At 40.7% G+C, this 23,213-nt stretch overlaps 1 protein-coding gene across 3 annotated transcripts in view; it reads left to right on the top strand.

Annotated features, from left to right (window-relative positions):
• The window catches only part of adamts10 (ADAM metallopeptidase with thrombospondin type 1 motif, 10), a 51,450-nt gene extending 29,443 nt beyond the window's left edge, over positions 1–22,007 (top strand). For all 3 annotated transcript variants that reach the window (XM_051376447.1, XM_051376446.1, XM_051376448.1), the window contains 12 exons: positions 1,061–1,124; positions 1,255–1,357; positions 5,676–5,809; positions 8,957–9,080; positions 12,364–12,444; positions 13,385–13,548; positions 13,628–13,754; positions 15,482–15,611; positions 16,085–16,289; positions 17,074–17,250; positions 17,826–17,991; positions 18,452–22,007. In XM_051376447.1, the coding sequence (XP_051232407.1) occupies positions 1,061–1,124; positions 1,255–1,357; positions 5,676–5,809; positions 8,957–9,080; positions 12,364–12,444; positions 13,385–13,548; positions 13,628–13,754; positions 15,482–15,611; positions 16,085–16,289; positions 17,074–17,250; positions 17,826–17,991; positions 18,452–18,561 (1,585 nt within the window). In that variant the 3' untranslated portion in view covers positions 18,562–22,007. The remainder of the gene's footprint in view (positions 1–1,060; positions 1,125–1,254; positions 1,358–5,675; positions 5,810–8,956; positions 9,081–12,363; positions 12,445–13,384; positions 13,549–13,627; positions 13,755–15,481; positions 15,612–16,084; positions 16,290–17,073; positions 17,251–17,825; positions 17,992–18,451) is intronic.
• Positions 22,008–23,213: the final 1,206 nt, after the last annotated feature.

Below are 23,213 nucleotides of genomic sequence, written 5' to 3'. Positions count from 1 at the left end.
AAATTAGCAACCCATAACTCTTTCAAACATACATTTGTCATGTTCCTTTATGTTTTTTGGTAAACCTTTAGTGAGTTAATTATTTGTGAACTTGCAATGCTTTCATTGTTAGATAGGTGAATATCACTGTTTTACAGTCAGAAAATCAAACTCTTAGTGTGTGATGTAGGTTTAAAAAGCCCACAACGGGAAAAAGAGCTTCTATTTTTCTTAATAGAAAAATGTATTTACACATTAAATTATAGTGAGGCACTGATGCAATATAGGGGATCATTATCTATGTCCATACTGAATGGTTTAAATATCGACGAGAAGTGACTAAATACTGTTTATAGTCAACAACACATGGTCTTTACTTTTATAATTAAGAAAAACTGTGTAGTTGGAATTGGTATCAGCAAAGATAAAGTAATATGGTTACATCCTGACAAAATTGCTAATCAATTTTACTTTACTCATCAATATCTTTAGCAAGTAACTTACTTCTTTACATAAACACAGAAAGAACATGCAAAAAGCACCAGGGCTGAGGTTTTCTCTTCCTTACAGGCTGCAGTGCCACCGTTTTTATCGTATTTGAAATGATTCAGATAGTCTGAATCATCACCAAACGACTAGCAGACTTTCTTTTTCGAATCACCAGATCTCTCATCTTGAATTGATTAAACTGAGGATGAATTGACCCAAAATCCGAGGCCAGCAGTGTGTTCTTTTGTATCATTTCTTAGCGTCGTTTGCATATTTGCTTTGGCTCCATTCTGTTTAAATTTGTTGAAAGTTTAGCAGAGGCAGCCATTTGAAGGTGACTGACTCTGGCTTTCTTCTCAGCTTGTTTTTTTACTTTCATTTTTTTTTTTATGTAGAGGCGTTGTCGTGATGGTCGGCAATAGACAATAAGCCATAAAAGAGACAGACAGTGAGATTGAAAACACACTGATGAAGGCAGACAAAGCAGAGATCAGCAGCCAGTGTTGTGCGGGGATGTGACGGAGGTTAGATCTCGTTAAATTGTACTCAGATGTGACTGACTGGCCCCGATTCTCTTTGTGTTTGGTTGTAGGCCAACCATTGGTGGAAAGTATTGTCTGGGGGAGAGGAAGCGCTTCAGGTCCTGCAATATTGATGTGAGTATTGCAGCTCTTCATCATCATCACCGTTATCATTTATTGGTCAACATACACTAATCAAAACTATGAATATTATTTGATTTAACATATATATGTGTGTGTGTGTGTGTGTGTTTGTGTGTTACAGGAGTGTCCTGCCGGCTCTCGGGACTTCCGCGAGATTCAGTGCTCTGATTTCGACAGCGTTCCTTTTCGGGGAAAATTTTACACCTGGAAGCCATACAGAGGGGGTGAGTGAGTAACCAATCTCTGTGTGGGGTGTATGTACAGTGTGTGTGTGTCTAATTATCTTTATGTGCGTTTATTTGCACCATGTCGATCTCTACTGTCGATCCCCTCTTTGCCCTGAACATCAGTGTGAATCAGTGGCTGAAAGTGAGAACATATACTCAAGTATTAAACTTAAAGCTGCACTTATCAATGATTTTAATGTGAATGACAGAGAATCATTTTCCAACTCTGCTCTCCCCTTTTTATCGAGTGTTTTAGTGTTTTTCAGCTCTTTGTTTTTGTTTTACGTTCTGCAACTGTCATCCATACATTTTCTTTCTCCTTTACTACCTCAGCAAAGTTAGCGACTAGCTAGAGGAAACATAGTGGAGCATATAAAGTGTCCCTCAGACATAAACTTAACAAATATAAAAGGAGAGTCTATTTTAGGATTATGGCTAATGTTGCTTCATAGCCGCTCAATGTTTAACTGTATAACTTCATACTATCTATCAATGTACAGCTCGTTGTTATCCTGAGTTATCATTATATGCTAAATTGCAATACGACTACCTCTTTACTCCCCTGTACGTATCTGAAAGTAAAGTATTTAATAGATTTAGACTTAACAGCCCACACTGTGATCACACAGTCAGCATCTTAACACCCCTCGCCCACCATGACCCGCTCTACTACCTCGACTTACTAAGTCCTCGACCATCAGCGCACCTGCAGCTTCACAGACCGATAAACCACACACACGGTGATAAGTCATCGCTTGTTCCACTTGTTTGCTCACATTTCCGTTAGCAGGCTGGAAGCTGATTGATTGATTAGTGAAATTAGGAAAGGAAGAAGCGAATCATAAAGGTGAACAGATGAAGATGGACAGAAAAGATGTGAGCTAAGAGTTGATGACAGGAGGTGAACAGAAGTGAGGAGACGGAGAGTAGTATTGGTGTGTGTGTGTGCGTGTGGAGAGAGAGAGAGAGAGAGAGAGAGAGAGAAAGTGAATCGAAGCTGCAGACTCCCCTCCTGTCTGGCCCACAGATGCTGGCTGCAGAGAGCACACGCATCCCACAATGCCTTGCGAGAATTCCTCGCTCCTGATGAGCACTACACTGGACTTGAAAGATAAATAGCTTCAACGACATAACTGCCTTTAATCTAGCCCTCCAAAAAACATAATGGCTTACAGAGATGGCTGGAGCCAATTCCAACTTCAGGCAACAAGTGCTCCTTTCATCAAGTCAGCTGATTTTACAATGGAAATCCCTTGCAGCTGTTAAAATAGGAACAGTGCCACAGACTCTGCCCCGTGTTAAGGCCAGATCACACCGCCCAGCCCCTTCCCTGTCCTCTGCAGCCCTCTCACTCGCCTAAAAATTCTCATTTCAGTTTCCCTTCTTTCACTTTCACCCTCTAACTCTGGGCAGACGGCTTCCTTTTCTTCTTCTCGCTCCCTTTTCTTTGTCTTCCCTGCTCCCGGTCTCTATAAATGTCCCTCCTTCTCTCACTTTATTTAGTTCACCATTATGCAATCTCTCTCTCTCTCTCTTTCTCACTCTCTCCCGACACTGAGAACAGAGGCAGCCTTTTCTCTCTCTACTCAGCAGCCAAGGACAGTTCATTAAAAAAAGGTCTGTCGTATAAGCTGCCTTTTTTTTTTTCTATTTCTTTTCCTTTTTTTCAAACATGCTGATCCACATTGCTGTTCTCGGTCCAACAGCCTTCACATTCAACCTTCACACTCCATACAAGACAGCCTGCGAGTTATGATAGACACGCACACACACCCTGCTGCAAGCCATGATTGCCCTGCCAAAGCTAGGCACCATGGGAATTGTAGTTTTCCGCGGTCTGACCACTTTATCGTCTGCAGGCCGTGCCAGTACATACTCTCTCTCTCTCTCTCTCTCTCTCTCTCTCTCTCTCTCTCTCTCTCTCTCACTCTTTGTCTGTCTGTCTGTCTCTCTCTTTCCCTCCTTCCCAGTACATACTGTACCTGCTCCAGCACTGCCAGCACAAACAAACACAGCCCCAGACTGATGTCAACAGCCACTCAAATAGTGGAGCTGTTGGCAAGCTGCATAGAAATGAAGGATATATACCACTTGGCTGGAGAAGACCTCTAGACACACAGCGTGTGCATGCGTGCGTGTGTGTGCACGTGTGTGTGTATGTGTGTGTTTCAGGGCAGTGAAAGGAACACAGAGAAAATAGAGTGAAAGGATGAAGTGTTCATATCATACTTCACTGTGTGAGTGTGTGTGTGTGTGTGTGTGTGTGTGTGTGTGTGTGTGTGTGTTTGTGTTTGTGTGTGTGTGTTGTAGGATGATATGAAAATTTAATGTCAAAATTATTCTGGCCAAAATAAATTCACAATTATCATCAAAATATACTTAAAACTCTTAAAATGGCACTAAAACATAAGAGGAATCACACTATTTGTTATTGCATCACATATAGGACGACTCAGAAAGACACCTGTCGCTCTTTAGTTTGGACTCTATGGTACAGTGGAGGATACAACAGAGTTTAACTTCTGTTACTTATTTACAACCCAGATATTAGATTAAAAAATATAGTCAGCTCCATTTTCCAGTGCTGGCACATATTGTACGGACAGTCTCACATCTTGGTACTTGGATGACAATAGAAATAAACCGAGCTGCAACAGGGCAGAGATACTTATCTTTATAGATTTCTTTGTTTCATGGGCACAAAAGAGCAAATAAATAACAACAAAATAACATCTGTATTGGCATCGGCCATCAGCCAAATTGTTATTTCAAACATCTGTGTTGCATCCCTAGTAGGTGTGTGTGTATACTTATGATTTATTTTTGCATTGAGCCACTAAATACTGAACACATATCATGGAAAAGTTCACCATTGAGTAATTTGTCTGGTTCCAGGTTCTCAAATATTAGGATCTCCTGCTTTTGTTGGTCTTGTGCGTTAGTAAATTAGTAAATACCTTTGCATTTTCAATGATAGACATTATTTTTCACTATTCTCTAACATTTTAGACAAATCCATTAATTGAGTAAATTATTAGCAGATTAAGTGAAGCTAGTTGCAGCCCTAAATTCAACTGACTGCAGAGTAATATTAATGTAAGTGAATAACTTCTAATTAATTGCGGTTTGTCACCTCAGAAATGATTTATGAAATAATAAAAAGCATATTTACAATACGAGTATGTATGTTAATAAACGTCTCTGTAGATTTTTGTCAATTTTACTAATTATTTTAGTGTAAAGTAAATTTGTTTGTCAGTTTAAAGTCTGTACCATGTGCATATGTAGCACATATTTTATAGAAGTGGGGTAAAGGTGTGGAAATCAAACCACTGGTGGTAAATGTGTCTTTATATACCCATTCTCAGTGCTCTGTGTGGGGATGTGCTCATTTATATGCATTCACTGAGGTTGTATTCAGTAGTTTTGTCTGTGTGTGTGTGTGTGTGTGTGTGTGTGTGTGTGTGTGTGTGTATTCGAGGGAAGCGAGGACCTAATCACATTCAGCTGCTTGTTCTCTGGTTGTCAGCACTGAATAACATTTCCTACTCCCCTGCAGACATTTCTCTTTCTCTCTCTCTTTCTCATCCTGCCTTTTCTCTCTGCACCCTTCATAAGGATGTGATGCATTCAGGAGAACATGTGTGAAAGACTTGTAACCAGTCACACATGTCAATATGACACATAGCCCTATTTACCACATGCCTCATTGAATAGTGTCACAGATCTTTACTGAAAAACAACATTCCTAAACAGATTTGACTTCATCATTGTCTTTATTTTCACAGTAGTATTTAAGGCAGGCTTCATGTCAGGTGTCAGTGGTTTATGATTCTCCAATCAGGTGTAAGAAAGGTGTAAAAAACTAACAATCAACATGACTTTCAGAGCTGCTAGTGAACCTGTGGCTTGGTGCAGGAATTCCGCTTTTGGGCAGTCCGCCCTGCAGGAGGTTTGGCTGCTGCCTCAGTGACTATTTGATTAACCCACATTCAGATTCTGCACAGTTTGGGGATGTTTGCATTAGCTCAGACTGCAGAATACTGGCCACAAGCTAGCAGGCTAATAACATTTCAGTTCTTGGATAGATATCTCGAAAGCAAGATCATCTTTGAGCTTTTTGTTTTGTGTCTACTGAACATTCGTCTTCTGTGACTGTGTGTGTGCGTGTACATAGTGTATAGTGCGCAGACATGAAGTACATGTGCATGTGTACTGTAGTGTTTGTGTGCTATCAATAGATCTGGTATACTGATACTTAATGCCCTGCTCCCTCTGTGTATGTGTGTGTATTTATTTGTGTTTGCGTATCTAGGTGGGGTGAAGCCCTGCTCTCTCAACTGCCTGGCGGAAGGATACAACTTCTACACAGAGCGCGCTCCAGCTGTGGTGGATGGCACGCCTTGCCGAGACGACTCTCTGGATGTGTGTGTAAATGGAGAGTGTAAGGTGAGTGTGTGTGTGTGTGTGTGTGTGTGCATCCATACGAGCCATTAGATGTCTGCATGTGAGCAGACAGTTTAAGCGGAAGCAGCAGAATAGAAGTTTAAACACAAGACTGACTTCAACCGAGATAATAAACTGAGATAATATTGTTTATTCTCTCTAGACTCTGGACACCCGCCACTGTCTAGTTTACACACTAGCTGCTGACGATCATCACGGTCAGCTGCTCAACTGAAAAACTGTCTCAACTTTGGCAGCGACCTTAGATTCCCATTACAGATGCTCTCTCTTAATCCCGTCTGTTAATGAAAACAAAACATGTAACTGCTGCTCATTTTGTTGAAGCGGAGACCACCTGGACTTCCAACAGGTCCCTGGAACCCATTTTGACACCCACATGGGCCATTTGTGAAAGGATGTAGACAAAAAAACCTAATTGTAACAGCGCACAGCGTCTGTGGTTGTTGTTGATTCACAATCTGTTGTTAGTTCCACTTCTTGTTTATTTTAGATGCAGCTCTTCTCCAAAAAGTCAGCACCCTTTGGACGGAGAGAAAAATATGTTAGTACAGAGAGAAAAAACTTCCAGATATCCAGCTTGTTGTTTTGTGGTTTCCTGCAGAGCCAAAATATTTTATTTTTCAGCTCCCCCGCTTGTGCCTCTTACCCCCCATGATCTCTCTTTATTTAAAGTGTCTCAGAGGTTAGGTAGACTGAGGAGCTTAGGGAGGCTGGAGTCTGCACCCAAAAAGAGGATTTTGTTTATCAACATCCTCTCTCTCTGTTCTCTTCTCTTCTACCTCTCCTCTCTGTTCCCCTGTACTCTGCTCTGTTCTGCTCTTGAGGAACTCAGTGACCCTCCAGCTCAGCTGTTAGTCTGTCTGCACTGCAGGCAGGATTTCATTCACTGCGGTCTTATTATCTCTCTCTCCTTTTCTCTTTCCCTTTCTGACTCTGCATCCATTCCTCACATTTTTTCTCTCCATGTCCCTCCTTTTTTCTCTTCCCCCTTCCTTTTTCTTGTGACTTTTCTGTCTGCAATCCAATCCAGGCTCCTTCCTCCCTCTCCTTCTGCTCTATCATCTTACCTCTCATATATTTTATGTACACATAAAACTTCATACATAGTGTGGAGAAATCTCTTGTTTGCAGCCTCATGCTGGCGGGGAAAACAAGAAGAAACAGGAGGAGAGAAGGAGAAGTGTGGGAGGTAGAAAAAGAACCAGGGAACAGATGGTCCAGTTGCCGCTGCAGACGAAAGCCACATCTGCCAGATTCTTCCCTTTTTCCCGGATTTGTTGGACAAAATATAGAAGATTTACTAAGAAAATGGCATTGCACAAATGTCTGCTGCGGTTTTCGTTGAGTTTGAAAATGATTGTGAGCCATAATCAGTGTGTATTCAGCGCCTTATTTACTGAGGCAGCAGCTCATCATGCATTCAGCTCCTGGACTGCGCCTGCTACTGACCCCTAAACTCTAAACTCACTCAGTGAAGGAGAGCTCATAAGTTCAGAGCTGGGATGGAGGTGGAGATGGTGTTTTATATGGATGTTAATGCTGAAGTAAATGCAGAATAATGCACACTAAAAAATATCTTAACAAAACAAAAAAGTTTAGTGCAGCTTTTAGTGATTTTACCATCCAATATCCATCTACTATTCAATTGTGTTACAGTAATCAATTATTTTTGTTTAATTGCTTATTTTTTGTTTCTAATAATCCGTGTTTATGAACACGCTTCACAGCCTGTTGTCATTCCCAGGTCATTAAATACAGACGTGAGCAGTGTTCAGTTAGCTGCTATCTGCAACATCACCGCTAGATGCCACTAAATCCTGCACACTGGTCCTTTTAATGTTTCTTTTATCACTACAGTCTTCTGTGTAGCTCTTATAAATCCCATGTGTGCTATGTTTACACCTCCTTTTCAGAGGTGAAGAATTTTCTCCTGTAAAACGGACACGAATAGTAGTTAATCAACCTGTTTTAACATATCTCCTCCCATTATTTGGTCCTCCTGTAAATGCATATGCAGTGAGGAGAGAGGTGTACCTTGCAGACTCTGGCCCACAGTGTACAAAACATCTGTTCTGTCATGAAATTAATAGGTCAGAACAAACAGTTGTGACTTAATTAGTTCAGGTTTTCTGGCAGCTGTGGTGTAATTTTAAAAATGACTGAAGTTTCAATAAGTCAAGCGCACGTCTAATATTTTAAATTTATTTTTCAAATTATATATTTTGTCTCTGGCTCAGTATCCTGGGGTGCAAGTTTATTCTTCGTAGTTTTAGCTGACACATTTTCCTTTGTTTCATTTAATATCAGAGGGTCTCGAGTTTCTTCTCCACTGCCCTTGGAGCAATTATAGTCCACATCCCTGCCCCCTATTGGAGAAACCTTTAAACCAATTCCAATACCAAATACAAAAATAGAGTTATCCCTTTTGACATCAACTGGTGTGCCCTTTAAGTTATTTAAATATTTAATCTCTAATGTGGCATCTATCACTTCTCCTGATATTTCGGTGCTACAAACAGTTTTATATGCACTCTGTATAGTGCTATTGGTCCCAGTGACCTCTGGTAAACTTTCTGCATGTAGACACATGAGGCCTCATTCTAGTTTGGACCTATATCCTTTTAAACTTCAATAACTCGCCACTCCCCACATTATACAGCCACCAGATAACCATGGGGTGAATCACAGTTTCAACTCTGGACTTAGTTTTGAACTAAATCTAATCAGTGTAAAAGTAATAATAAACTTAAGCCTCATTATCCCTCCCTACAATAAGCAACTGTCATATGGATATATGAGAATGAGAGCACTTGCCATTCATTCTCTACACTTTTGTTTAGGTTTGGTTCACTGTTAAAGAGTTTGAGTAAAACCACCTGCTTCGCTCATCATGAAACTTATTTATGTCGACAGCTATGAGTTTAGCAACCTAAGAGCATTATGTCTGCTCAGGATCAGAAAACACATCTGGACTTACCATCTGATATTTCTGTGTTTTGGAAAAGTGGTCTGGAAGACATTAGAGGTAATCCCTCAGCCGGCCTCTGACACCTCTCGACTTACTGACTGTGCCCCTTCACCCATGACCCTGAGTGACCCTGCAGCTCACTCGTTTCTCCCCTCTCGCAGCACGTAGGCTGTGATCGTATCCTCGGCTCAGACGTTCGCGACGACCGCTGCCGGATCTGTGGGGGTGACGGGAGCAGCTGTGTGTCTGTGGAGGGACTCTTTAACGACTCGCTGCCCGAAGGAGGTATGCAACCAAAAACCTACAGCACTAAGTCATCTCATCAGTTTTCTTTTGGAAGCTGCTGCCACAGAGGTTTCTGCACACATAGATAAAGATTTTGTCTGTTGCATAGAGTGGTTTAAAGTGAATTTGGAAGAGTCTCTTCTCTCCTTAGAATCAGATTAGATTAACATGAGGAATTTACCATGAGAAGCAACACAATTGTTCTGTTGTCCCAAAAATGTGCACATGCAATGCTTGGATTCTGATACTCTGGATTGTGAATGCATCTTGGAAAGCTGCCTCACAGTGTGAGTTAGGATACCCCAGACATTCAAAATGTATTGTATAATTGTCTGTTCACATGCAATCTCTGTTCACAGCAGCATACCGTTACAGCTATTTATTTGATAAAGCCAACATAACTCCACATCGCTGCTGGACAATCATTTATTTCAGCACCTGCTGTACTTGAGGTATTTATGATGAGTGCTTAGAGATAAATGATGTGTATATACTCTAGTTGAAAGTTGATGCAGCCCAGATTTAAAGTTGGCATTACAGATTTAAACAGTCACTAGACTATTCCATCATTGTGTCTAAATCAAGCAGTTTTTTCATGACCTCGGGACGTTTTTTTGTTATCATATTATATTTTGTCAATGAATTCCTGCGTAGTCCTTTAAAGTCTTATTGGAAGGCTTTATCATTCAGGTTATTCAGTTCATCAACATAGACTTTGTATAGGGTTGACAGGAAGATATAACTGTGTATCATCTGCAAATTACACAACATATTATGTCAACTAATGATGTTACCATTGGGAGGCATGCTCATAGAGAAAAGAATAGGACCCAAAACTGACCTTTGAGGTACACCGTGGGGAAGCGTTGTAGACGAGAGGGGACTTCAACCATTCAACGTGATTATTGAGTCCATTTACTAAGATGTTATAATCAATCGTGTCAAATTCAGCTGTAAGTTCAAGCAGGGTTAAGAAAAGGGTTTTAAGTAAAGGCCAGCATGGGCTAAGTGGAGGTCATTCGACACACGTTTGGACCTATAGACAAAGGTCCACACATCCTTAGATGAGACTACAATTGTACTTTATACAATATATAAATAACAAATACAGTGACTTAAGTCAATCCAAGAAGACGAACTCCTTGAAAAACTCTCAGCACATAAGAAAGCACAAATAAATATACACATATGCTTACCATACACTGTATATACATACATATATTTATCCACCAGCCACCCAGGGACACGTGGCAGACAGATTTAGTTGAGGTCCAACCAGTGTGGCTTGAGGTGCGGCTGCTTTTGGATCTATTCTGGGTTACATTTCTCCCCACAACACCAACTTCAGAGGTTTCTCACCCAACTGTCAACACCACTCAACCCCCTTCCAGGATTCCTCAGAGGGGAACACCCTGACCAGGCAGCCGTGCTCTGGACCACAGTGACCAGGACAGTCTGTCAACTCCAGCTGAGGTCTCAACTACCCTCAAAATATCTGACATTATTGTTGGTCTAAAAAAGTTCCCTTAGTAAGGCTGGAGTCAACGTGTAGGTTGTTAAGTCGTGTGTTTTATGATCTGGGGAAATGGTATCCATGGTCGGTGCTATTATTAAACAAGTGCTTTATAATTGTTATTTAGTTAATATTGCACTTCCATAAATACGTTGTAGCATTCCCTGACTTTATTCCCTCGTATGGATCAAACTCCAAAAATGCAGTCTCTTAGATAGTGATTGGTAAAGGCTCACATCGTATTTTACTAATGCAGGCTTTGTATTAAAAATGTTGAGACACCATTATCAGGGTTATTTGGTCCAATTTTAGAAATCTTCCTCCAGAGCCACAGAAGGCATTTTACATCAGTTTGGTTTCGTTGCCAAAATGTGCACTGTATGGTCATAAGTGTGTGGACACCAATATGTGATTGTTGAACACCTCGTTCCGAAACCACTGGTATTAATATGCTGCTGTAACAGCTTCCTTGGAAAGCTTTCCTCAACGTTTTGGAGCCTGACTGCAGGGATTTGCTCCCATTCAGCCACAAGAGGCCGGGCACTGATTTTGGGTGTTAAAGTCTTGGCTCTTAGTCGATGTTCCACTTCATCCCAAAGGTGTTAGATGGAGTTGAAGTCACAGCTCTAGGTACTACAGTGTCAACATACTTTTGGCCATATAATGTGAATTTCTCAAGGGCTTTTTTTGCCAATGAAAACTTAAACTGGGTTCATTTGAGTTTACTCTCCATACACAACCTGCTAAAAGTCTAAACTCGACTTGCAACCTCGTCACAACTGCAGCATAGCTTGGTCTGACCATACTCAGACTGCAGGGCCGGGATTGGAGGCCTATTCTGGGCAGGGAAAGATTTATGACTGTCAGAATTACTCAGTCATAGCCAGCACTTTTCCTCTATGCTCAAGTGATTTAAATAGGGTCTGGGATTTAGCCAAACCATTGAACCAATGATGTAAAACAGTAAAAAGACATCAGTGACTAATGGAGTCCCTTACATCTCAGAAAAGTTACTTAATTATTTCTCTGCACACTAAGCTCAGAAGCAATATTGTCCCTTAAAGTCTCTTTCCATCTGTCCTGTGGCTCTGGTAGGCGGTAAGGGGTTACTGAAATGTCAAGGGCTGGGGGTTTACAGCTCCTTTGCTGTATGTTTACCACACAGGTCCCCAATTGTTAACAGAAGACAGGCTTTTCTCGCACTTTTGCTCTCTCTCTCTCTGTCTGTCTCTGAGGCCAAAACCTCAAACTCTGTCCCTCTAATCTTCCACGCCTCCATATAGAAACCCAGAGCAGGGTCGGTCCCACCTCTCAGAGCTTCACGGAGAGGTCACCAGCCAAGCCTCTCCTGTCCTCTTGTGGTCAAATTGCTGGAAGGAATTATTTCATTCCTTCCCTTTTTTTTATTCCTTCTTCCTCTTGTGAGGCCGAAATTATTTGCAGGGCTGCTAGTGGCTGCACAGCAGAGCAGAGCTGAGACAGGCAGGGCGAAGGTGAGATGAGCATAAAAAGAAAAGGGACAAGAGACCAAAAGAGGGGGAATAGAGAGGAGCAGAAGAGAGTAGAGCTGTTGGCTCAGCTCTCGCTCTCTAGCAAAGAGCCGAGCAGGGCAGCTGAGGCCGGCTGCCCAGGAATGTAGCAGGAATCTGAGGCCTTTGCTTAGTCCATAGAGTCCCACAGAGCTAAACAATACCAATGCATCGTTGCCCCACGACCCCCAGTAAATAAACCTCCTTCACCTTTCATTTTCTGACTTTGTGTGTATCTCAGGTTATGAAGAGGTGGTCAGAATTCCCAAAGGGTCGGTGTTCATCCACATACAAGAACTCAACATCTCCCTCAACTACCTTGGTAAGATGACATTCAAGCTAATGTTTAGTATAATTGCCTGACAAAGTAAATGGATGAAGAAAGTTCTTTTTATTAGTTTTATACCAGTAAGATGTGCCTGTTTAAATGCCTCAACCTTTTCTGTCTTACCAAGATCTAAGATGTAATATCTCTGCATTCAACAGGCCTTTTTCACACCAGACGTTTTGACGATAAGCACACGTGTTACTAATAACATAATGCTAGCTGAATGCCATCTAGCTGCTTTAGTTTAAGTTTTTCTAACAACCTTTTACTTCTACCCCCGAGTTTTACACAAATATCTCTATTTTTTACTCCTTACATCATTGCATGCACTCCCAACATTGAGACCAGTGCATATTACCTGACAGACACATTGAGATAACAAAAACAACGTAAAAGATTTAACAGACGAGAGAAAAACTCGACATTATTACAACTTTCAGTTAACTTTGCACAGAAACAAAAATAAATGAAATAAATGTTCTTAGGGAAACTTTTTACTTTTTTAAACAAGTATCTGTACTTCTACTTGAGTAAAGAATGGCTACCTTTGGTCCTTACAGTAAAGTCACCGTCTTTAGTTTCATAATGCTAAACAAACTTGACAATTGATGTATTGACAACAAACAGCAAACAAGATGCAACATTTAATACAGTTTTAGAGCTGTTGGACACTTGGTTTTTCTTACTTAAGATGTACGATAACTGTTTCCCCCTGCGTCCGGTATTTGTGCCAGCGACAGTATACTAAAAAAACTATCTCTGGGACAAAGCTTATATTCATCTTAACTCTCGCTAATACAACAAATAATAAAGAGTTGAAAGTGAAAGAAGAAATAGCAGCTACAACAAATGCAGCATTAATTCACTCTGTGTGTCTGTTCCCAGGATACTTCTTATGATTAGTGCATTTATCTCCCTCTCATCTGTGTCCCAGTGCTGAAGAGTAAAGGGGACCAGTACTTTATCAATGGGAAACTGACCATTGACACACCGCGCAGGTTCGACGTTGCTGGTACCACCTTCCATTACAGGCGGCCCACTGACGGGCCAGAAACTCTAGAAGCTCTGGGGCCAACAAACATAACCCTGATTGTCATGGTAAGAAATGGAAAGAAACCCCAAAACAAAAAGAAAAGTTTCATCTTTGTGTTAAATGTGGGGTTGTGTATGTTTTTAGGTGCTGGTGAGGGAGGAGAACCCAGGGATCCACTATCGTTTTAACCCACCACTGAACAAGGATCCTCTGACTGGCTTTGCTTGGCACTACACCTCCTGGTCACGCTGCTCAGCTCTCTGCGCTGGAGGTAGACACACACACACACACACACACACACACACACACACACACACACACACACACACACACACACAGACTTAGGAGGCCCTTATATTGACTTGCATTAATTTCCTGGAGACTTAGCACCACTACATTCCTACCAGTCCTAAAATGTAATGGTTTACTTTGTAGGGACAAAGATCCCAAAATGTGTGATTATTCTTAATGATGTGATTGTGTGAGCTGATTAATGTAATATAATTCAACCTACTCACATGGGACAGATAAAGGTCACATAAAGGTTATGGGTTAAATTGCTGAAGCATCTATCTGGGACAGTTATACAGATTATAGGAAATTATTTGGATTAGATTTGGGTCATTTAAATGTGGTTAAAGGAATAGTTCAACATTTTGGGAAGTTTACTTATTCATAAAAACTCCTTGAAGTCACTGCACCCAGCCAAGAAATAGTCTGGAATATAACCCCCCGTTTGTTTTCACTGTTTCCAGTCTTTATGTTAAACTAAGCTAAGCTAACCAGCTGCTTTACATTTTTTAAAAAGACATGAGAGTAGTATTCATTCATTCATTTAACATATATAAGCTCATTTCCCCCAAAAAGCTGAACTCTTCCTTTAAGGTTAGAATAATGACTTGTTGTTTGTTTGTACATGTCACTAAAGAAAGCTCTTTAATTTCTGTAAAAACTCCTAAAAGTATAAAATGGGAACAGGCTTATGTAGGCACATTTGTTTAATTATGTAATTAAATTAAACATGACAGAGACAGACATTACTACTCTTTTTTTATCTCCCCTTTCTCTCTCTCTCTCTCTCTCTCTCTCTCACTCCTTGTCTCTCACGTGGATGTACAAACGCACACATACATTGGCCCATATGAACACACAGTGTAGATCACTGAGCCAGGGAGGCCATGAGAGTGTTTGTGGTTATCACACACAGCCAATCTCCCTTTTTCCTCTCTGGCCTTTGTGAGTTAATGATCCGTGTTGCTTTACTTGATAAGAGCTAATTTTCCACCTTTGGTTGAAGTGGAGGATGTGAAATATGTAAATAATTTCAGGCACTTTGACATGGAGTCATTAAGTTTGTCTGTTTGTTCATTAGGATCCTCATTAGAACCGGCGTTTTTTTTTTGTATGCAGCAGTTTTTCAGCTCAGGACATGGTGAGATTTTTTGTTCGTGTCTCACTGAATCAGCACGTTTTACATCACCACCAAAACAACCCTGTGCTTGAAGTTAGACGGCCATTCAGAGTCACAAGGGAAACATCAGCCAACTGATTTCTGCGTATTTATTGTTATTTTGCGTACGTGAATTTAATAAAATGTCACTTGAGACAACAGATAAAAACACAAACACTGGCTCATTTATAGTACTTCTTTCTGTTTTGTCCGTTAATTAAACTAATAAAATAAACTATTTATCAGACATTGTATCTCTCCTTTGATGATATGCTTGTTACATTAGCAGTTAATTTGTGGGGTACGTGTTTATTCTTGCTGTATAAGATATAAACTGTCACCACAGTAGAATTGGTCTTATGTGGGAACAGACACACATGTGGACGGTGTCCTAGAGGAGTTTATTAAAAACACTGCTTACCCACATAATTTATGCATAATTAGCAATGCAGCCGGTTCCACGTGGTGAATGAATGCTGATGTATTGCTGCCCTCTTATGAAGCCCCCTTTTCGTACATCTGTCTCATTCTGTCTCACCTGTGGTCAGGTGTGCAGATCCAGCAGGTGGTGTGCAAGAAGCAAACAGATCATTCAGCCGTCTACAACCACTTCTGTGACAAGAAGAACAAACCCAAAGAGAAGAGAAGACCCTGCAATACTGAGCCGTGCTCCCCAAGGTAATGACTCTTGTAGATTTTCTTCACGTGGAATACAAATGTATTTCTTGGTGATTTTGTACCATTTTTTGTGTTTTTTTCTTCTTTCCTCATTTAGCATTTTGTCTCATTTATACCATCATCTGTTTATACTTTTCTATCTCCACGTCAGACACATTTTAGTATTTTAATATTTGTAGTTACGATAGTGTTAGTTTCCAGTTTTAGAGCAGGGTTAGCTTAGGTTAGTTTAGGTACATCAGTATAGTGATTGTTTATTCTACAATCAGACTTTGATATCGTAATAACTATAAAGACATTTATTAAATATTATTTCAGGTAGGTTTGGAGGCATTTGATGTCAGATTCTCTATTAACATGCATTTTTTTCCTACTTGGGACTCCTGTTTGTATACTATAATGTCCTATATCATTCAATGCAAATGAGGTTAAATAAAAACAAACTAAAGAGCTCTTCTCTTCTCTTCCTCTAGCTGGTGGACAGGAGAGTGGTCGGAGTGCAGCCGCAGCTGTAACGGCGGCCTGCGGACACGGGAGGTGTTATGTAAAAGGAGGATCTCTGGGACCGAGGAGAAGGTCCTGGACGACTCGGCCTGCACCCCCACACGCCCATCTCTCACCGAACCCTGCAGCAACCACAGCTGCCCCCCTGAATGGCTGGCCCTGGACTGGTCAGAGGTAGGCAGACATCTCCCGTCATGCATGTGGTCTGAACGCACTCCTGCAGTGTTTTTTAAGTCGACTCGCGGCTGAATTTCAACCAATACTTCAGTTTTCTGCAGAATTCTTCTCAGATGAAGCAATAGTTTATTTTCCATTTGAACCTAAGAAACCCAAACATCTGCCAGGAGAAAGTAAGAGCACCATGAAATACACAACAGAGGCACAGCGCAGACAAATATATCACACTGAACATGCTGTTGCAGTATTGTTACACTTGTCATGGGGGAATCCCGGAGGAATTCAAAGGAGTCTACAGGAGTTTAAGGGTGTCTTATGTCTTTGTGGCTGTGCGGACATGTAAACTACACTTTTAAAACATGTCTTGTTGACTTTTTCTGATATTTCTTAACTACAACGGGCCTGGAAAGTCCATCTTCTCATATCCCACAGTGTTCCTGGAGCTAAACTCTATTCTCACAGTTCAACCAAATTAAATGGTGTCAGAAGTGCTGCAGCGTTCAACTTTTCTCTGCTGTCTTGTGTAATGTAGCGATGGCGCACGCTGAAGAGGAATTATGTCCAGCTGATTTACAGGAACAAAGCAGGATCTTGACTTTGTTTCTCAAACAGCTGCTGCCCTCTGCCGAGTGGATTAAGGAGATTTCTTTTTGCATGCTTATGACCGCAGTGACCCCCTGCTGCAACCCTCCCATCGCCTCCATCTCCCTGCCCTCCCCGCCTCATGTTTTCCCTTTTTTCTCCCCCTCTTTTTATTTTTCCTCTCCCACTCTGTCCACAGTGCACGCCCAGCTGTGGTCCTGGCTACAGGCACCGTGTGGTCTTGTGTAAGAGCGGGGAGAGCGGTGACACGCTGCCAGAGTCCAAGTGCCCCAAACATGGCCGACCCACCTCCAGGGTGCGCTGTAACCTGCAGCGCTGCCCTCCCCCTCAGTGGGTGACGGGCCCCTGGGGAGAGGTAAGACAAGCTTTTGGTTTATGTTTGTATTTTTGTACAACTCTGTGACTGTTTTGTCTGCTCACAAATAAGTTTTTCTTCTTGTTCCTATTAAAAATGACGTATGTGCAGAGTTTGACACCAGAAGGATGTTTTCACTTTCTCCTGCTGAGAGAAGAAAGTTTCTCTCTGCTCACTGAAAATCAGATTTTAAGGGGGCAACAAGAATGATTTGTGCCTGATCACAAGTAGCTTGGAAGTAAATCCGGGTCTAATTTGCAACTTATACAAGTATGATGAAGAAACTCGGAGCCACCAGTGCACACACATTGAGAGTGGACTTTACAGTGAAGTAGGAAAACATTAGAAATGAACTGAATGAATGAATATTTATAGATCCTGTAATTTTTAATGATATCGAGGGAGTCGACGCCTTTGTAAGGATTTTAAGGTAGAAATTGTTGGTAGAAATCAGACACACATTATTGTTCCAAGCCGACCTTTTGTAAACATGTCTTAATATATGTCTGGAGGGGATCTTTACACACAACACGCAGTTCAAATATTTGTATATCATGTGTGTTTATGTGTTTTAGTGTTCTGCCAAGTGCGGTTTGGGTCAGGAGATGCGTTCGGTGAAGTGTCTGACCCACACAGGCCATCCGTCCAACGAGTGTCTGGAACATCTTCGGCCAGCAGCCATGCAGCAGTGCAAGAGCAAATGTGACCTCAGTCTGCCCATCAGTACAGACAACCCCGAAGGTCAGAGGTCAAAGTTCGCTCATTGCTCCTTCTTGTTTCATAGAAAGAGCAAGATTTCCCACTTTAAGGTTTTTATTTGACCTGTTTGACTCAAATTAAGAGATTCGATTTTTAAATCCCCTATTTGGATGAACATGTTAATTTTCTGAGGCAGTGAGACATTCAGAGAAAGTCTAGACTCAAAATATAATGAATATAACAAGTGTAATTAACACATTTAATGTTTATGTTCAAATTAGTTTGAAAATGTTTTACTCACTCAAGCATTAAGAAGTTTATTAATTAATTTGTTTTTAGGGATTTATGTCATTTCATTTAAATAGTATAAGTCTTTGAACAACAAAAGTAGTGAAAAGAGATAATATTCTTGGTATTTTCACTGACATCCTGGACTCTTTCTGAAAGATAGATATCATTCTAATGCAGTAACTAAGCTGTTTCATGTCTGTCTTCCCTGCAGAGTGTAAAGATGTGAACACTGTGGCCTACTGCCCCCTGGTGCTCAGGTTCAAGTTCTGCAGCCGGCCATATTTCAGGCAAATGTGCTGCAAGACCTGCCAGGGACACTGACCTGGACTCCAGGAAAACTCACAGCATCAATCTTTGGGTCTTGTACACACTCACAGTAAGCCTGAAAACCCTCCCACTGAGCCTTGTAACAGCAGCCCTCACACACTGCCTCCGTCAGAGGAGTGTGACGTCTAAACTGGGACACTGTCGGACTGACACCTGGTCCTGTAACTGTTAAAAGGGGACCTTTTTCCAGCCAGGATCCAGGCCAGACCAGACGCCTCTCCGGGCCGAACTGAGTTATACATTCCACTGGAGGGAGGGCTGCTCAAACCTGGAGAGACGGAGTCGGGGAGAGAGTAACATCCCTCCATCGTCTTTTAGGATGAACCCTCTCTCTCTGTCTTTCTAAACAATCCCTCTGTTGTAATATTTTGGTGCTACTATATTTCACTTTGGCCGCAGGGCTGGTCGCAGTACTCTCTTAAAGCCTGTATGTTAACAGGTGATATTTGTGTAGTTATGAATTTAAAATCCACTTCTGTAAAGAAAATGATTTTCCAGATATCTTTGCCCATGAAAAGGAAATATCTTATGCTACAAAATGAAAGATCTGTTTCTAATAGTTGTTACTTGACCACGTTGTTTTTTATGCCATTGCTTTGTTTCCGCATCAACCTATCCATCAAGTCCTCGCTGTCATTAAGTATGAGCAGAGTTTGATTTGCACAAGCAGTCCGAGGACGTGTGTGTGTTATATGTTCGTTTTCATGTGATTTGACTTGATGTCTCTGGAAGCTATAAATGTCTCACTGCAGTGAACCCGCCTTAGTCTTGCCATTTGGGGTTAGTTTGTTTAACTGTTATCACCTCTACAATACAGTACTTCATGCTGCACAGGACACATAGAGACACTGCCTTAGTAATGTGAGTAAGGCCAGTGCTGACTCACATGTTCACATTATAGGATGTTGTCGGCTGCAGACCGTGGCAGCTTGTGCAAAGAGTCTTCAAAAAGGAACTTTAACAGCTCAACCTATCTGAAAACCCCTCTGCAAGGGGCCTTGTTGTTGTTTATTTTTGCCACATGTTACCACTTATGCGACAGTGCTTGTAACTTTTACTGTGAGTGGAAATTCAGAGCACAGTGAGACACAGCGAGAGTCAGCTCTGCCAGCGGGAACAGGCCCAGTGAGGAGGAGTGAAGACCTCTGACCGCTCTGCTTTCAAAGAGCGTTTTATAGTAGGAGTGCTAATCTGAGGATGGATTTACACCCCCATAAAAAACATCTGATCTCCGTGGCACAGACCTGGTGTATTCAGGGCTGTCTGAAACCACCATTCAGGCTGCTGTGAAAAAGATTTCTGCAACAGACTTTTAGAAATTAGAGCTAATTTAAACTTCCAGTGTGATAAAATTAAACCATTTGGCCGCTTGGTGGCAGCTGAAACAAGCAAACAAACACAACACTGACATATCAGCTTCTAGGTTGATAAAGTGAACAGTTATTTACACTGATCCAGCTGATGAATTAAAGTCCAATATTCACTCTCTTTAGCTCTGTTTTTGGTCTCTAAATATCTGAATCTTTAGCTGCTAAAGTCTCCACTATGTTCACCAGCTATAGTTGCGTCTGCGTACGGTGAATATTTAGAGCTTATTTTCCTGAAAACAGCAAAAAACGACAACTCTATGAGAGCAGAGAGAGTGAACCCAAACATTAAAGTCAGAGCCAGACCATTAAACAATGAGCTTGAACTTCCTAAAGCAGAGAGAAGCTGCGTATCCAGGTGTTAATTCATTTCCACGAGCGAAGCTTTCCACATCGTCATTATTATAAATGATTGAATTGAATCTCTCAGTGTATAGCTGGAACCTAAAAACGATCAGCAGCAGAATGATTTATTAATGCACAGATGTTTTTGGGGGCAGATGTTCCCTGTGTGAATCCTTTTTTTAAAGATGTGACTATGTGACTCAAGGAATCGTGTCACCTGACCAAAATTTGTTGCGGTGATGATTTCATTGACGATTTCTACTGACACAGTTTCTGGAAAAGCAGTTTCAGCTGTTTCTTCATCCTTTTAGAGAACTTCTTATAGAAACGCTGCCTCAGAGGTCATCGCCATCACTGCGACGTCCACTGTGCTCTGAACTCCGCTGTGGTCGGACTCTTCTCAAACATTCACACTGATCACCGCTGAAAGCAGCTCCATGTCACACTAAATGTCACATACTTTCATTGTAAAGAGGAAGCTACAGTGTGTCTTCATGGGGATTAGCTGCAATGTTGTTGTTGTTGTTGTTGTTGTTTTCTTGTGGTGCTTTGGTTTGGATTGGTGCTATTAGTTCACTGTTGTTGTCATTGTTTCATTTTAACAGTTGTCCTTTTTAATAATTTAGAAATCAATTTGAGCCTTGTGTAATAATATCAATCTGCAGAGCGGGCCTGAGGTGTGAGACTGCAGCTGCTTCTTTGGGTTCCTTTGTTCATCAAGTTTTTAATTTTCACTGTCTGGTTAAAGTCAGTCGTGCCCCTAAAATCTCAAAATGCAAAGATTTTGTCAAATACTGTATCAATTTCTGAAGGGGCACTATACAGAATACTGGCATTTATAAACGCTCTTACAAACAAAAATAAGCTATTTTTCTGGCATTAAAGCTGCAGTATGTAACTTTTATTTTAAAAAAACTACACAAGACAGATAATATGTGAAATAATTAACCTCCTGTGGCTCCTCCTGAGACAAGAAAGATCGTTGATTGTTGAGTCTCATTCAAAGGTCGTCTAATCCCGATGCTTTAGGTCCTGGAAATGAGACTCAACAATCAACTGTCTTAAAGCCTCGGACCTAAAGCGTCTTTCTCTGTCTTGGCTCTGATTGGTTGTTTTCATTCAGGCCCGGTGGATTCTTGCAAACGCCATTAGGAGCGCTAAGAGGAGCCAGAGGAGCCAGATTATTTTATATCCTGTCTCATATTCTACTGTCAGGATAAAGTGAAAGTTTCAGCAAAAGTTTTTTTTTTTTTTAATAAAGTTTACTTATTGCAGCTTTAAACAAACATTTGGGTTTTGGGAACACCTTAAAAAAATGTTGAATTTTGACTTTACAGCTAATGCATCCCTGCAGTTTGTCAGGACTGAATAGGTGGAAAATACCAGTTGTAACATTTTCAATTGCACATATTGTTTCAGAAGATATTTCAAAGAATAATTGCCAGAGATTTTTCCTGTTTCAGCATCTGAAAGGCATTTTTTTTTTTCCTGTGTATCTACCTGTGCCTATAATAAAGGTTCGCACTGAGTAGTGAGCCTGTTTTATCTGAGTAAATAAGAGGGACAGTACCGGTAATTGTTGTTTTTGTTTTTCACATGCTAATTATAACATGACATGTACTGTATATTGTTCAATACTATAGAAGATGGATCCATTTCCCCCATGTACATCTTTTTAAAAGGAAATATTAAATTGATTAAACATGGTGCATTGTTGATTCTAAGAAATGTGATTTGGTCATTCCTTTCAATATGTGTTATACTTAGATTTGTATCAGTAATACAGACATTGGTTGTGTTAGTGTCATCCAGACGGGCTGAGATCATCGGTGATGGTCATCTGTTTCTGGATCTATTTCTGGATCTGACAGCCTTCATGGAAAAGATTAAGCAAGAACTTCTTGCTGTCTGAGCCCTTATTACAGGACAAGAAAGGGTCAGCTGATTGTGTGTGGGTATACATACTATATGTGTGTACATATGAGTGTGAACCTTTTAAATATTTTTGATTTATGCTCTCCTCTACCCTCCTACATGTAACCATGAGGCTAACACGATGCACCTACATGTATGTTTTTTAAATATCTCTCGCTACTGACACTAGTTCCTTTTTTTGAATTAATGGAAAAAATAACCAAGGAATCAACCAAGGACAAGAAATGCACAAAATGACCACAAAGAGAAGCAAATCAACCTCTAAAAAAGATACAATACAACCACTAAAAGATGCCAAGAGACTACAAATAGACACAAAATGACAACAAAATGATCCCAAAGAGACACAAAATGACCATGAAAATACACAAAATGACAACAAAGAGACACAAAATGACCACGAAGATACACAAAATGACCATGAAAATACACAAAATGACAACAGAGAAACAAAATGACCATGAAGAGACACAAAATGACCATGAAAATACACAAAATGACAACAGAGAAACAAAATGACCATGAAGAGACACAAAATGACCATGAAAATACACAAAATGACCATGAAAATACACAAAATGACAACAAAGAGTCACAAAATGACCACGAGGATACACAAAATGACCATGAAAATACACAAAATGACAACAAAGAGACACAAAATGACAACAAAATGACCATGAAGATACACAAAATGACCACAAAGAGACACAAAATGACCATGAAGATACACAAAATGACACAAAATGACCCCAAAGAGACACAAAATGACCATGAAGATAGACAAAATGACAAAAAATGACAACAGACACAAAATGACAACAAAGAGATGTAAATCAACCTCTGAAAAAGATACAATACAACCACTATAAGATGCAAAGTGACCACAAGGAGACACAAATCGACCACAAATAGATGCAAAGCAACCACAGAATTAGTCCTGTATTAGAATTAGATATTTCACATGTCTGCACCCAGGCTGTTTAAAGCTTTTGATTT

This window comes from Dicentrarchus labrax, unplaced genomic scaffold (genome assembly GCF_905237075.1).
Source record: "Dicentrarchus labrax unplaced genomic scaffold, dlabrax2021, whole genome shotgun sequence".
Taxonomy (NCBI): domain Eukaryota; kingdom Metazoa; phylum Chordata; class Actinopteri; family Moronidae; genus Dicentrarchus; species Dicentrarchus labrax.
This window is presented reverse-complemented; position numbering and strand designations above follow the sequence as displayed.